At 43.9% G+C, this 15,930-nt stretch overlaps 8 protein-coding genes across 8 annotated transcripts; 4 read left to right on the forward strand and 4 right to left on the reverse strand.

The window, feature by feature from the left end:
* Nucleotides 1-545: 545 nt before the first annotated feature.
* Nucleotides 546-1,370, reverse strand: SAMD00019534_023840 (hypothetical protein; the record flags this gene model as incomplete). Its single annotated transcript, XM_012901682.1, has 3 exons — nt 546-737; nt 833-1,052; nt 1,123-1,370. The coding sequence occupies 3 exons, from the start codon at nt 1,368-1,370 to the stop codon at nt 546-548; spliced, it is 660 nt and encodes a 219-aa protein (XP_012757136.1).
* A 520-nt stretch (nt 1,371-1,890) lies between these two features.
* Nucleotides 1,891-2,310, reverse strand: SAMD00019534_023850 (hypothetical protein; the record flags this gene model as incomplete). Its single annotated transcript, XM_012901683.1, has 2 exons — nt 1,891-2,033; nt 2,103-2,310. Coding segments are annotated over 2 exons (351 nt in total), but the record flags the coding sequence as incomplete, so codon positions are not given.
* A 567-nt stretch (nt 2,311-2,877) lies between these two features.
* SAMD00019534_023860 (hypothetical protein) lies at nt 2,878-3,942 on the reverse strand (the record flags this gene model as incomplete). The annotated part of the gene is made up of 2 exons (XM_012901684.1): nt 2,878-3,410; nt 3,480-3,942. Coding segments are annotated over 2 exons (996 nt in total), but the record flags the coding sequence as incomplete, so codon positions are not given.
* Nucleotides 3,943-4,204: 262 nt separating this feature from the next.
* SAMD00019534_023870 (hypothetical protein) lies at nt 4,205-4,772 on the forward strand (the record flags this gene model as incomplete). The annotated part of the gene is made up of 2 exons (XM_012901685.1): nt 4,205-4,210; nt 4,473-4,772. Coding segments are annotated over 2 exons (306 nt in total), but the record flags the coding sequence as incomplete, so codon positions are not given.
* Nucleotides 4,773-5,131: 359 nt separating this feature from the next.
* Nucleotides 5,132-5,592, reverse strand: SAMD00019534_023880 (hypothetical protein; the record flags this gene model as incomplete). The annotated part of the gene is made up of 3 exons (XM_012901686.1): nt 5,132-5,272; nt 5,362-5,451; nt 5,542-5,592. The coding sequence occupies 3 exons, from the start codon at nt 5,590-5,592 to the stop codon at nt 5,132-5,134; spliced, it is 282 nt and encodes a 93-aa protein (XP_012757140.1).
* Nucleotides 5,593-6,423: 831 nt separating this feature from the next.
* On the forward strand, nt 6,424-9,307 carry SAMD00019534_023890 (hypothetical protein; the record flags this gene model as incomplete). Its single annotated transcript, XM_012901687.1, has 10 exons — nt 6,424-6,448; nt 6,526-6,715; nt 6,801-6,979; nt 7,053-7,261; nt 7,347-7,693; nt 7,761-7,900; nt 7,981-8,357; nt 8,428-8,641; nt 8,712-8,779; nt 8,852-9,307. Coding segments are annotated over 10 exons (2,205 nt in total), but the record flags the coding sequence as incomplete, so codon positions are not given.
* A 2,407-nt stretch (nt 9,308-11,714) lies between these two features.
* SAMD00019534_023900 (hypothetical protein) lies at nt 11,715-13,622 on the forward strand (the record flags this gene model as incomplete). Its single annotated transcript, XM_012901688.1, has 2 exons — nt 11,715-11,930; nt 12,033-13,622. 2 exons carry the CDS (start codon nt 11,715-11,717, stop codon nt 13,620-13,622), a joined length of 1,806 nt encoding a protein of 601 aa, XP_012757142.1.
* An 885-nt stretch (nt 13,623-14,507) lies between these two features.
* On the forward strand, nt 14,508-15,852 carry SAMD00019534_023910 (hypothetical protein; the record flags this gene model as incomplete). The annotated part of the gene is made up of 2 exons (XM_012901689.1): nt 14,508-15,545; nt 15,615-15,852. Coding segments are annotated over 2 exons (1,276 nt in total), but the record flags the coding sequence as incomplete, so codon positions are not given.
* Between the last annotated feature and the right edge of the window lie 78 nt (nt 15,853-15,930).

Below are 15,930 nucleotides of genomic sequence, written 5' to 3' on the forward strand. Positions count from 1 at the left end.
ATCTGCATCGTCTCATCTTGAAAGTGAGTGGTGAATGAACACAATGCATGTCAAAGATTCGAATTTATGGGATAACTTGAAGATACATCGCTTGACGATTCCCATCTTTGGCCCGACACCATCCATCAACTAACCAACAACAACAACATTAATGATAACCCTGCAAACATGTTGATATGATTGATCATAGTATTACCCATCAGGGTAATATTATCTGCAATGCTACTGCCTCTGATGCTTTAAAGAATGAATCCATTGGACTGATGTATCAGTCTCATATTGATATTTTAATACATTTAAATAGGAAGTAGGTAGGTCATATCAATCAATCATTCATTCACTCCACTGCTGTTTGAATCGAGGAAGATGGATTGATCGATATTAATAATAATAATAGCATTACAATGGGTAATTTTGATGTTGATGTTGATGTTGATGTTGTTGGGCTCGAGCCGCCATGATGTACTCTTACGACATGGCTGGTATTACTGATGATGTTGATGAAAAGGAGGAAGAAAATGGATGATAATTATGATAGGAACACTCTACAAGTCATGTGCCTTGTCGAACCATGGCAGCACTGAAGCGGCAACAGCAAAGAACAAAGCGACTAATGCCAGAATCCAACCAGAGCCTGGTCCAAACTTTGTGCCATTCTTGTTACCAGTGAAGCTGTTGGCGCATGTTTGGACACATGGCGCAAAGATACCTGTCATTGTTGATGCTCCATCAATATCCTGGAATTGATTGAATTGAATTGAATAAGTAAGTGATCGAGTGATCAGGTGATCAGGTGATTGAGTGATTGGAATGATTGATTGAAATAACATACTGATTTGAAAGCTGGAGTTATACCTCCACCTAGTACTACAACACACATAAAGAGTACAACTGTTGAGATGATAATGACAATCTTGCAGACCAACCACATGACCTTTGACTTTGTTCCAAACACCTCAATCTGAACAAGGAACACCAAGATCACTGCAGTCAAACATGCCAGCCATGACAATGCACACAAAGCAACTGCTGCATTAATGATTGAATGTGTTCTATTGTTGTTGGATAAGTTGGATGAGTTAGTATGGTTGATGGAGTGAGTGTAGTTACGACGTAACATACCTTGTTAGTTCGAATGTTCCCCAGTCTAGATCGATTGATGATGCATGGTCGCCAGAAATGTAGGTATCCAATAATATAGTGGTTGGCTTTAGTCTGTAGACGGCTCTGGTGTTGGAATCGGTTGTCTGTGAGTCTGTCTTGTACCAATCTATAATACACGCTGCCAGTGTAAATGTAAACACAACGATCAGCAATGCAAATGTAATTGTAGTCAACTTATTTGTCTTGAAGTTTGAGAATGCTACCATCTTTTAATATTATTATTATTATTATTACTTAAATGAGTATATATACTATACTAAATTATTATTTGATTGATATCGATATATCGTTTATGATGATGAATGTTTACTTTTTGGTATTCCAATGCGCAGTCTATTATTCATTCATTCATTCATTCATCGTGGTAGGCAGGGTAGTACCTTGATGTCAACAATAACCACAACAGTGTTGATGTGTCATGTGTGTCAAGCATGGAGCGTGTTCATTCTTTCAATCCCCATTCACAGAGAAAGGGTCATACACACCACACCACATTACATTGTTGTTGTTTAGTCAATAAAAAGTTTTGTTCGTTGAATCTTTGCAAATTATTTGAACTGTTTTGGTGAATGTCAGCAGAAATACCCAATCGATTAGTCTTGAATTCCCAAAGAGAGAAAAGATATTTCATATGCAATGAAGTTCGCTTTCAAGATATATGATTTATGTTTGATTATTTATTTTATATATATATATATATACACTTTGATATCGATCGATCAGTGTTTAGTAGAACTCCTCCTTAATGACCAAACCATCCTTCCACTCTTGTAAAGCCCATTGAGTCTTCTTAATGTTGTGCTCTCCATAAGTGAAGTCCATGGACATCTCATAAGCAGTGTTGTTACCATCGACAAGTATCTTTGTGACTATAATATGAAATATATATTAGACGATAGAAGAATGAATGGATAGATTGATTGTTGATTTTAACATACCTTTAGCCTCATGGATCTTGGCATTGTCAACAAAGTTCTTCTCTGACTTGTAGTTGGCCTCCTTTCCAACACGGTTGGTTGAGTCACCCTTCTCATACATCACGACATCGGCATGATAGTACTTCTCAAACACATCAAGGATTCTGTTCTCCTTAATTCCTTTAATGATCTCGTTTAAGTTATCTCTGATTGATGGTGACATTATTTTAATATTATGTAGTATTGATTGATAAATTGATTATTATTTCTTAAGTTTGTATTTGGATATTGATTGTTTGATTGATTGATTTGATGATTGACCAAGGTGACCATTCATCGTTATAAATAATAGTTGGTCATTACCACTAAGGGGATTCCGGAAGGGTCATGGAATTCTTTGGATCAAGCACCTGAGCGTGGTTCGAGATCTGTTTTACAAATTTGACCCAGATGTCCAACTTGTTCTTATTCAGGAAGCTGGACAACTTACTTCTGATACATCCAGGGTTGACCAAACTAACAAACATCTGGCTGGTCTGATGAGAAGGTAACAGTCGGGGGTCAACAACTTAACGATACAGATACTCTGGTCCTTTGACCAACGTGCACCACGCATTTGTGATAAGGGTGTAATGATCAGGTTGTCCTTTAAATGTTATGCTCTAACACAGCCGGCCATTGACATATGTCGACATTGAATCGCTTCCAAACCGAGTTGATGGCATGGGATTGATCAGATCAGATAAAGTTACATTATGATTATTATTATTACGATCGTAAAGGATAAAGTTTATTGTTCATCGTCTGATGGCATTTGGCCAACGTAATCCGAGTCGAACAGTCTCTCCACTTCGCTTGGCTCGAGGAATGCACTTCTCTTGTGCTCCTCGGTGACCTTCTTGGACTGCATGCGCTTGATGTACTTGTTGGCCTTGAGTGTCTTTTGATTCATGCGATTCTCATTGGGCGTGACAAAGTCTGCGTTGTTGTAGAGCACCTGGCCGCCAAAGCCGCCCGAGAAGATCTTGGAGATGGACAGGATCAGACGTGGTCCGATCTCGGTGAGCAGACGCTCCTGCTTCTTGAACTCGTGGTCGCTGATCTGGTAGTTGCGCAACCAGATGCGGCCGTCCTGGTAGAAGAATGAAAACACGTGATCAAAGAATGGCTTGCTCTTTACATGGCCCTTTGGCGTGCTGAATATCTGTGTCAACAACTCCTTTGCCAACAACAAGTGTGGCTGAGCATCAAACGTCGCGTCAAAGTGCAAGAATGGTCTTGATCCCTTCAAACAGTTGCCTGTCATCTGAAGCTCGTCCAATGTATGAACTGGTTTGATCATAATATGTTAGTCACTCATTCATTCATTCGCTCACTCGATCATCAAAGTAAACATACCATTGGATACTCCAAACTTGATTGTTGGACCAAGGGGTGTCTTGGCCATCCAGAGGAAGAGGTCGGTGTGCTTCCTGGTGTCAAAGAGGATGGCGTAGTTGCAGGACTTCATCTCGCACGACTCGTTGATGACGGCGAGTGACTTGCGATCGTCTAGCTTGGACTCCTTCTTGGAGTGTGGGATCAAGTCGAGTACATCCTGCATCAAATGTCTATTCTTTGGACTGATGCCTCTTGTAGACATGACCAATACACGCTTCTTCAAGAATATTGAATCGTCCTCTTTTGCTTGTGGAATCTGTACACTTGATGGCTTCATAGTCGAAGTAGTAGTAGTCGTCGTAGTAGTTGTTGGAGTTGATGTGGCAGGTCTCTGTTTCTTGATGTCGACACCATTTGAAGTGGATGCCTCATGTTCCATTAACTTTCTTTTAAGACTCATTGTTATGTGTATGTATATATTATGTTATATGTATATGTTATATACTTATATTAAGTGAAGATTGAATGAATGATTGTTTGTTAGTGTGATTGAATTAAGAATGAAAAGTACTCGCTCGGCTGACACATCAACACACAATCTTTCGTCTTTTTTGAACACTTTATTTTTTTTCATTGTTTGTGTGATTGAAGGTCCTAAAGGGACTTGTTGATGAAGTGATGATATAATTGAGTGACATTAAACTCATTCATAATACATAATACATCAATTAATATACAATATAATGTCTGTAGGTATTGACAAAGACACATTGGTGATGGCTCATGCTGGACTATGAATACTGACCACTCCCCACCCATCAATCAATCAATCAATCAATCATTCAATCACAATCCAATCCAATACAATTCAATCAATCACTCATGACCTTGGACTCGTCAACCAACCAAACCGACACTCACACTCCCACTGGAACCATCCCACTCGATGAATCAATCAATCAATCACTCACTCAATCAATGAAACACACATGATGACGACGAACTATGCAGAGCCTCAAGAATATAGTACCATTGTTGGATCGCATTCTGATCGAGAAGATCTCAAAGCAGACACAGACTGCAGGTGGAATATTGTTGCCTCAGATGAAGAGCAACTCGAATCAGGCACGCGTGATTGCCGTTGGAACAGGTGCTCATAGACCAGACGGCACATTCGCCGGCACCATCGTGCAGAAGGGTGACACAGTGATCGTTGCACCAACTGCCAGAGCCTACGAAGTGCCCGTCGATAACAAGACCTACTACATTGTTAGCGAGCTCGATATCCTCGGCATTGCCAAGGTCAACGAATAAATTAATGGTACGTGATGCCAAGGTATATATATAGTAACACAAAGAGTCGAGTCGAGTTGAGTCTGGATGGGTAGGATGGTGGAGTTTATGTGTTGTTGTTGCTGCTTTGAGAGGTGTCGTCATACATGCATGCATGCCCTCTCTCTGTCCAGCTCTCGCTTCGTTCATTCATTGTTTACAAAAGTGCACGCTATGCTCGTCTCGCCTTGAGTACACTCAATCATTCAATCAAGTTAAGCAAATGATGCGCCAGTGATGCTATTGTAATATCGATGCGTCCTTCGTCGGTCTGTTTGTTGATTAATTGATGTTTGTGCCAGAGTGTGATGATATATAGATAGGTGATATGGTCAAGTTCAAGATGATGCGCTGACCTCGTAAACCAAAGTGATGTTATCTCCTTTCAGCATGATCTGTCCCAATGGCTTTCTCGTCTTCTTCTTCATTGATATCTCATAAGCCTTGTCCAGTACCAAGTTCATATATTCGTCCAGTCCCTATTATGTGTTATAATGATCAGAGAGTCAGTGTAAGTCTATCCATCACTCCATCGATCAATCCAATCTGTTGTACATGTAACACCTACAATGATAATTCCTTCGATCCTCAGGTCTGTCTGCTCAAAGAGCATAATCTGTACAACTGACTTTGTTTGAAGGAACTTAAAGATCAAGCTCTGTTATTGGAGACAAGGTAGGTAAGTCAGTAAGTCAGAGTCTGTCATGTGATCCAAGTGGTGTGTTCATTATCATTCATGATAACATACGATAGGCTTGAGCATAACAGACTTTTGATGTCTGGTCTCGGCGAATGACATTGTGTATAGTGATCCTGTATGATTCAGTTGAATGATTCAACTGTTGAAACGAATGAATAAGGGTTATGTATGAATATGAAGAGTGAGGTGAATGAATGAATGAACAAAGACTAAGAATGTGAAGTTGAAGTCAGTGTCTTCGCAAACACTCATTCATAAAATTTGATGAATGGAACAATTATTAGTTTGATTGTCAATATTGGTTGAGGACTATGATATCAGAACATATATATATATATTCATAACTAATTCAAACCAATAACAATCTGATTAGGATCTATCCTTTTGTTTGTTATTGAGATGAAAAGAAAAAATTAATTAAAATTATTACATATATATTTATATTAATACTTTAAATAAATGTCATTTATAGTATTTATAATATAATATATATATTCCAAAGATCATTGTGATTTGTAGTTATTGATCCATGATGAAGACTATAGTTGCCCGGGCATTTATTATTTCCAAATTAAATGATCGAGGTTCATCCATGCAGAGTGAGTTTGTGTGAAGTGGTTGAAGTTGATCAAGGTGATCTGCAGAGGTTGACGGAAAGTGGTGAGAGTGGCAAAAGGCCTTTCATTATTATTATTCATTACTCAATCGTCATCATATGAATCTATATTAAACAATCAATCAATATATATATACTCATACATCGACTCAATCTGTCAGACATACACAACGAATCTTAATACAATCAATCAATCAATCATAACAATAATATAATCAATCAATCAAGTGGCAGCACAGCGGCGACTCAGTATCACTCAACACTTTAGCATAACAACAAACTAACTAACTAACAACTAACAACTAACAATAACAATGCCTCTACATAAATGTGTTAATGGTAATAACTTTGATTGATCAGCCCATAACATTACATGACACAAGACACTGACCAATCATATAATAATGATCAAACAGACTTCTTTGGCGATAAGGCTTCACTCAAGACTGGAAAGATCGCAGCATTGTTGGATGGCAATAGGATAGGAATCGAAGCCTCACATTGGGGACTGTTGAAGCTGCATGGCAAAGAGCCATTCCAAATTGCAATGGGCGGTGCTCCATTGACTCTCTACACCTCAATCCAGACAGAGTTGGATAAGTTCAAGTAAGTAGATTGTAGTCATGCGACCTTCAGACGACACGGGAGATCATACTCACTCATTCAACTCATTCATTCGACATACTTGTAGGAAAGCAAACTTACATCCATTGTTCGTCTTCTCAGGACTGTCTATACTAAAGGACAGGAACAATGCATTCATACAACCACAGATCTTAAAGGCACAGAAGCTCAGCGCAGCATGGGAAGCATACTACAAGCAACAGGGCGAGCAAGCTGAGAAGATGTTCTCTGTCGAGGTTAAGCAAGGTTAGTGTGATAATGACATTGATTGATTGATTTATGAAGGACTAACATTTTATCACATGACTGTGCACAACAGACAAATCACTCATCTACCAGTTCATCCCATCACTGGTGTCCTACTTCAAACAGAACAATGTCGAGTGCTTCAAGTCACCGTACATGGCTGCTGGACAGCTGGCACTCTTCTCGGATCCCACCCAGAAGAACTATATCAACGCCGTATGGGGCGGCCTGGAGCTGCTCCTCTTTGGCGTCCATCGTCTAATCGTTGACATCGACTTTGAGGTATGATGAATGAACGAATGAACGAATGAACGAATGAACAGGATGTGAGTACATACTAACATATCGTCCACATGCATGCATGTAGAAAGGAACATTCGATTGGATTGACTTGAAGCACATACTCAAGGAGGACCTCCAGATGACTCACGATCAGTTCGTGGACGCTTGCATTCTGGCCGGCTATGAGTTCTGCAACACCTTCACCGGTCTGACGTCCTCCTTTGGACACAACTTCAACTTCCGTCACGTGTGCGATCTGGTCAAGCAGCACCAGACTGGACTGCAGGTCATCCAGGACTACCAATACTCGTACCAGAACGTCGAGAAGTACATGGAGCAGTTTATGAAGACCAAGTGTCTGATCAGGAACCACCTGGTCTACACTCCATCATGCATTTGCGAGCCACTCTACAAAGACCTCAGCTTCCAAACGTATGTGCTCACTCCATCACTTTGATCACTTTGATCACTCACTAACTCATCCTCCATCCATCATCAGTGACCTCAACACCATCTTTGGACCCAAGCTTCCCAATGATCTCTTCTTCTACATCTCACAAGGAGTCGTCAATCCACAGGTTATCAACAACCTCCTTAGTGGCTTCCTCAATGAGCCATTCCCATCAGTTGATTCAGAGGGTATGTTATGTATCCCGCGTCACTCACTCAATCACTCAATCACTCACTCACTCAATCAACTTCAATCAACGCAATAACAGAGTACAGGAAGATGCTTGAGTATTTGAGGGAGATAAGAACCAACACTCTTGGCCTGCTGTCATCATGCTTCAATGAGGACATTGCCAAGCGTGTGGTCAAGAACATCCGTTGGTACGAACCAAAGGAGGAGGAGATTGCACACACCAAGAAGGTGTCTCATCTGTTTGGAAGACATAGCGCACCTTCCTCCATCTTCACCAGCGCACTTAAGTCGCAGCTGCAGACACTCAAGTCGTCGCCCGCTGGCTCGCCAGCCATCACACTGAACTTTGTCGCCAAGTGCATCCCAGAGAACGTCGTCGGCAGTCTAACCTCCTCTCCATCCACCTCTGATGCTAGCGAACACAATGGCAGCAATGGTCACTCCATCCAACCAGTATGTCTCCCTCCTCTGTGTTATCCAATGAGTGGATCATGATCACTAACCTAATCAATCACACTACCAGATCAAAGACATCAATGAGGCAGCCTTCTATGTATTTTACCAAACGCTGGTGTTGATGGGATATATCCAGGACAACAATCTGACGACCTATGGTCGTCTGTTGGACATGACCAAGAAGTCAGGCTTCCAACAGGAGTTGATCATCACAATCGAGTTGATAAGAGCACAATGCTTGACATCTGAGAAGCTCACATTCCTTCCAAAGCCAACCTTTGGTATGTTGCCTGTCGTCCATCACAATCATTCAATCACACTAACTTACTTAATCAATCAATCAATCAACAGAGGGACCACCAACCAACATATCAGCATTCCTGTCGAGACTGCTCAGTATATTGCCTTGCACAATGGATGTAAGTTGGTTCATTGTCCATCATAATCATGCTCGCTCACTCACTCAATCAATCACATAATGTACACAATAGAATAATCCATGGGAGGGACCAATCGACCATGACTTGATGGCATTCCATGAGATCACAAGGACACTCTACAAGTCTGTTAGGAACTTGTTGGAGATATCATCACTGTCCAACTTCCTCACGCACAAGATCCAGCTGGACCCAGCTGAATACTTTAACTTTGCCGCGGGCCATTTGCCATTCTTTGTGCAGCCCAACGCCAGCATGGGACTGTTGGTCAAGGGCATGATCCTGGAGGAGATGTCCATCGACCAGCTCGAATCCGTGTTCCCCAACTGCACCAGCATCGAGAAGGACTTGCAGAGGGCGACCGAGTTCCTCGACGAGGTGATGCAGGTGGCCACCGTGCTCCTGAGCGAAGGCCTCATCACACAGCAGCTCTACGACAACTTTGTCGAATCAGACTCCACCTGGAAGCGAGTGAGACAGATCCAGAAAGAGGCTGCTGCTGAGGACAACTAAGTTGCGTTCGCGCACACATGGAAAGGAAAGGAAAGGATTGGTATGATGTAATGGATGGGCATCAGTCAAGTGATTGAATGAATGAGTGACATGTGTCTACACATATGAATGTCATTCACCTATCATTGGCCTAACTACGAGTATCCTATTCATGGATCATCCATTCCAAGTCCACCCATTCGACCTCTTGTGGAACACTACACTACACTGCCCTGGCCTAAACTCACTAACTCACTCATTCAACCTCGCGACAGACTACAACAAACTTACCCAGTAACAAATAACTCATGACAACAACATGTACATGGCAACCAACCAACCAACCAAACCAACCCTTGCACAATCAACTCGAACCCAACAACACAACAATCAACTTATCAACGACCAACTCAATCATCCAAACACAACATCAACAACTAGACCAGAGTGTTCTAATTAAAACATCCGCGGATACCTTCCTTCTCTCTTCCAACTTTAGATCGTTTGAATAATTGATTGGGAATCACTCATCTCAGCGAAGAGTCACATGGATCCAGAGCAATCGATGAGAATGACGAATGTCAATCCACGATGGATATCCAGAACGTTATCACAATCGTGTTGTTTGGAGTGTCCACAAACCAAACCAACCCCAAGGTGAGATGGCCAACCAACCAACCAAACAACCACTCGTCTTTATCGCATGGATACAAGTATAACTGCTGCCTGGCCATCAGTAGCAGTGGCAGTAGCAGGCAAAGGGGTGGTGGATTTACACCATGTACAGGTCAGCGGGCTCGTGTCGTATGAGTCGCCAACCATTCAACTCGAGTGAAGTCGACCAGTGTAACCTCCATACTTAGCAGTTTTCGCGTCGCACCTCATCCGGGTGATTTAAGTCTCCGTCGCCTCCCTTGCCCATGACTTCTGCGGGCTGAATCACTCTTTCTCTGGCACTAGATCCCTTGGTCTACTCGCCAGACCCCTTGCCCCATTCCACAACACACTCACGTCCAAACGGATGAGTTCGCACTTTGTCTATGATGGCAAGGTGGACCAACTCACCAATCACACACCCCTAGTGGTATGACATGAACAACCAATCATACCGGACGCCCGATCCTAAATTGATCAGGTGATTGATTTGATTTGAGTCGGTGTGGTGAAGGTGGTGTGAATGTGTGTGTGATTGTTTCAATCAATCCTGGAACTTGATCAATCACACACAAGCCAAGCCAAGCCCAAACACACACTCACTCATAGTGAACACAACAAATAACCTTGACCTTATTACACATAATTACTTTCAAATGTGCCCACCCAATGATGAAGAGATAAAGATGTGTTAGATCGCCGGTAACGCCTCAGGGGCAATCACAACGAAGCAATCACCTTGGTTCTCGTAACATCTGGGGGGTCTGTTGGTGTGAGGTTGCAGACCACACCAAGGCGTTGGAAGTTGGATGGATGGTGCAATCAGACAGCACATGATGCACGATCATGGCCATCACCGACCTATGTCGTAGTTGTTACAAGTACTTGTCGTTCATGATCATCTCAGCAGCACACTCACTCACTCAACTCAGTGCACAAGGTATCTTTTAAAATATCAACAGTGGCGTTAGACTTGCACCTTCTCTCTCTCTGGCTTGACTCTGAACAAGCTGAGCTGTCCTCTGTGCCATGCAGCAAGGGAAACACCTCATCCTCTTCCTCCTCCTGCTCCACTTTCTGGAAAGCATGACAATAAAAGAGGTAACTTGGATTGATGTCTCTTCAATTCATCGTCTATTTGTTGTTGTTTGTTGGTTGTTGCTAACTTTAAACAGATACACACACCAACCATTCCATTCCATTCCTATTGTACTATACTTGTACTATTCTCTATTGTAACGTAATGTATATATTGTTACCCATCACAAGCGCATTTATCTCATTCCACACCCAACACACTCACTCACACTCACTCAATCAATCAATCAATCAAACTATCACAATCAATCACACACACACACACGTGTATAACTACTCTACTCTTTGGAGTCAAGTCTACTACTCTTTTTCTCCTACTTCCCAACCAAGGTCGATTGTTTGATTTGGATGGCGTAGCACCGAACCATTGGCATCAACGCCATGCCCTTCACAACACTTTCAAACAATAACATCACCATCAACCATACTCCAACGCCTCATTTTGTTCAATGTTGTAATAACAATCAATCAATCACGTGACCGACCAACTCAATCAATCAATTGATCACGTGACCGACTATAACCATTACTACAAATACTCTCTCTCCTACAAGGAATACATCTTGATATTTATTAATAATATAACCTTTACCAACCAACCTTCACACAGTCAATCAATCAAAGTTAATCATCCATGCAACCTAGGGGCATTCAATTGTTTGCCCTCATATTTATGGGACTGCTGGCGTCGACATGCCATGCAGCTTTCTACGACTATATCGTGGTGGGTGCCGGTTCTGCCGGTAGTATAGTGGCCACCAGACTCGCTCAAAATGGAAGCACAGTGCTTGTGATCGATGGAGGCGAAGGTTCCACTGTTGAGGTTGGTGGCAAAGATGTTGTCGGTACCCAAGGAACACTAAGTCCATCAAATACATACACCCCTGTTGTAAGTCCAACCCTCGACCTTCGACCATCAACCCTTGACCCTCGACCCTAACCCCCACACCCCACGGAACTATTCCAATCAATCAATCAATCAAACAATTAGTCAACATTCACAAAGTATGATGTACCATTATACTGGTCAGCTGCTTATATTACTGGATTGAAGTGGGATATCACTGGCGCCAGCGTGGCCAAAGTCACTGGAGGCTGTGGTATGCACAATGGAATGGTGTTCCAACGTGGACTCGAGTCCGACTATAACAACTGGGGCGTCACTGGATGGAATTGGAGCAGCATGTTCCCTTACTTCCTCAAGATCGAGACCATCCTCGACCCATCGCTATCCACATCAACCCTGCACGGCCACAGCGGCCCAATCAACGTCGGCACCCATCCATTCGACCAGGAGGGTAACGACTTTATTAGCTCATGCTCGGCAGCCGGCTTGCCATTCAACCCCGACTTCCAGAACAACACTCGCGATGGCTGTGGCTACTTCCAGTTCAACATTGACCCAACTGGAATCCGTTCGTCGCCCTTCCACAAGTACCTCAAGCCCGCGTTGGTCACCTACAGCAGCACCCTCAAGTTGCTCACCCAGGTCACCGTGCTCAAGGTCAACTTTATCAAGGCATGTACAAGCTGCATCCCTAACGCCGCAAGTGTTACCGTGTCATTCAATGGCAACGGCACCGTGTCAACTATCACCTGCAACAAGGAGATCATCCTGTCTGCCGGCGCACTCAACACACCAAAGATCTTGCTCAACTCTGGTATTGGTAATGCTACATACCTCGCTACCTACTCGAGCGTGATCCCTACTGTATACTCCAACTTGCCAGGCGTGGGCAGGAACCTGCAGAACCACTTCCTGGCATTCACCGTGTGGTCCTACAATGCCACGTCCAACCGTCCAACCTTCTACGACCTCTTCACTCAGAGCCTCTTCTTTGAGACTTCTGGCGCCGGCATCCTCGGCACCCCAGGTTTCTCAGTCGGCGCTTGGCTGCGTCCCAACGCCACAGCAGTTGGCGTGTCAGAGAATGTGATGCTGATTTTGCCAGGCGTCCTTGGAACCACCACCCCTTTCCAGGCACTCTCGATTGGTGTGTCCATCTCGCGTCCCGCACCAAACAATCACTTCATTCAGCTCAACGCCGACCAGAGTGGCACCGCCAACGCCTTCTACCTGCGCTCTCCCGACCTCCACTTTACCCTCCTCAACAAGCAGGCCGACGTCGACACTCTAGTTCGCGGTATCCAAGAATCACGTCGTATCATGTCTTTCGCGCCAATGAATGGTCGTGCCGCACCAGTCATCCCCGCCCCCGACCAGACTACCGCCGAGCTGGCAACCTGGGTGCAGGCCAACGCCATCGCCCACGACCATTGGTGCTGCACAGCCAAGATGTCCAGCACACCAAGTGACACGATGGCCGTTGTCGACAACCATCTTCGTGTGCTCGGTGTCAAGAAGCTTCGTGTGATCGACGCCTCTGTCATGCCAACCATTGTCGACTCCCTGGTGCATGCCACTGTCATGGCCATTGCCGAGGCTGGCGCCGACTATGTCATCGCTGACAACATGCCACCACCCAGCACCACTGGCACCACCACCACTACCGGTGGCGGCGGTGGCGGCGGAAGTGGCGGCCTTCTCTCTGGCATCCTCACAGCCATCCTCACTGGTTAATTCTTCCTTCTCCTCCCTCCCTCTTCATCATTCATCCATCCATCTATCCATCCATCCATCTTTTCAAACTTTACCTTGACCCTCTTGGCCCTTAGCCCCCTGTGACCCAATCAATCAATATTTATAAAGTATCGACTATTTATGGTGTGTCGTGTATTACCTCCCCTTTCCATGATTCATGGAACAACCTATATATCCCAATGCATCTCCACAGTGATGAATTATTCTTGTTTTAATTGATTGATTGATTGATAGATGATGACACTTTGTTTGAAGGCCCTTGTCTGGGAACCTTCTACCACTTTGATCTTCAAGTCTAAGGTCGACAACACAACACAACACAGATGTATATATTTAGATGACAATGACTGATCAGATATTTGTGATAATCTCTCATTTAAGCATCATGTCATATTTACCCAGCTCAAAACACTTCGTCGGGTTGGGGTCTTGTGAAAAGTGGGAAGACTGATCAGTGTGCCATCCATCTATATTGGGGTTAGAATGATTCCACATGGATGGATGGAACGCGGATAACTTTTGGTATTGCGTATCCTGGGGGAGGGGTTGTGGATGGTTGGGGTAGGTCGGTGGGTCGGTGGGGAACGATGTTGCAGTGTGTGTTACTGTGTTACCGAGACTTACATCACTACCATCATCCTAACGTCATATTAAATGACATCACTCTGTCAGAAACATTGATCGAAAGACAGAGAGTATTGAAAAGTCAAGTATTTGACAAGTAATCGATCAAATCAATCAATCAATCAAGTTAATCAATCAATCAGATATATATAAATACCATCATCAATCAATTAATTATACTTCATAATACATCATACTAAATCAACTATTATGGATAATAATAGTGTTGACTTACATATGATGGAAGAAGGCACTTCATCATCGGTGGACCGCCAACTGTCGCCCATGGGTGCTGCCCAGCATACACACACTGGTGTACAGTTGAGTTTTAGGGACATTGTCTATAAGGTACCAAACAAGAGATATATGGACCAACATAGTATGGCACATCGTTTGGGTTTCAAAAAGGTGTCCAAAGACGAGAAGGAGACAGAGAAGGAGATAACAATCTTGCATGGTGTCAGTGGTGTGATTGAGCGTGGCGAGTTGGTCGCACTGATGGGTCCGTCCGGCTCGGGAAAGTCCACCCTCCTGGACATCCTGGCCAAACGCAAGAACACTGGTCATATCAATGGCCAGCTGCTGGTCAATGGCCGCGAGATTGGTGATGCCTACAAGAACTACTGCTCCTACGTCACCCAGGAGGACATCCTCACGCCCACCTCCACCGTCGAGGAAACGCTCAAGTTCCATGCCGACCTGCGTCTGTCCGACCGCACCGAAGCCGAGAAGATGACCGTCATTCACCGTGTGATGGAAGAGGTCGGCCTGGCACACAAGGGCAATGCAAAGATCGGAGGAGTGCTGCCTGGTGGCATCAATGTGCGTGGACTGTCTGGTGGCGAGAAGAGACGTGTTTCCATCGGTTGTGGTCTGGTCACTGATCCAGCACTCATATTCTTGGATGAGCCAACCAGTGGTCTGGACTCGGTCAACGCTCTGGTTGTGATGAAGACATTGCTGAGTCTAACACGCAAGGGTGTCACAGTCATTGTGTCGATACATCAGCCACGTCCCGAGATCTGGCAACTGTTCAACAAGGTGATGGTGTTGGTCAAGGGCAGGATGATATATAGTGGAGCTGACCTACTAGGCTACTTTGATACCCTGGGCTATCCAACGCCACCCTATGTCAACCCCGCCGACTTCTGTCTGGATGCCGCCGTCGAGATTGGCGACTCCTCACGCTACCAAGAGATATGTGACAAGTGGACTGACAAATGGGAGTCGGAACTCATTGGCAGTACCAATCCATCGGTTGGTGAAGTAAAGACAGGCGTAAGTATCCATCAATCAATCACACCCAATCACTTGATCACATTACTCACTGGATCGATCACATGTTAGATTGTACCTGGATTATGTTATCAATATAGGGTATTGATTAAGAGAGCATTCCGTGACTTTATTAGGAACCCTGGTAACTTTGCTACTAGGACCATCACACCAATCATTATGGCCCTATTGTTTGGCGCATGCTTTGCTGGCCTGGGCAACTCACAAGAGGACATCCAAAAGATCATTGGTGTAATATACTTCATGATCAATGGCCTCAACCTAACTCCATTCGTATCTATTTCACTTTGTAAGTTATTCCATAATCATTTTGATCGATCAAAATGATCATCCAACTAACACCATGATTGGAATGATTCCCCCCCCC

Source organism: Acytostelium subglobosum (genome assembly GCF_000787575.1).
Source record: "Acytostelium subglobosum LB1 DNA, scaffold: scaffold4, whole genome shotgun sequence".
Classification (NCBI taxonomy): Eukaryota; Evosea; class Eumycetozoa; order Acytosteliales; family Acytosteliaceae; genus Acytostelium; species Acytostelium subglobosum.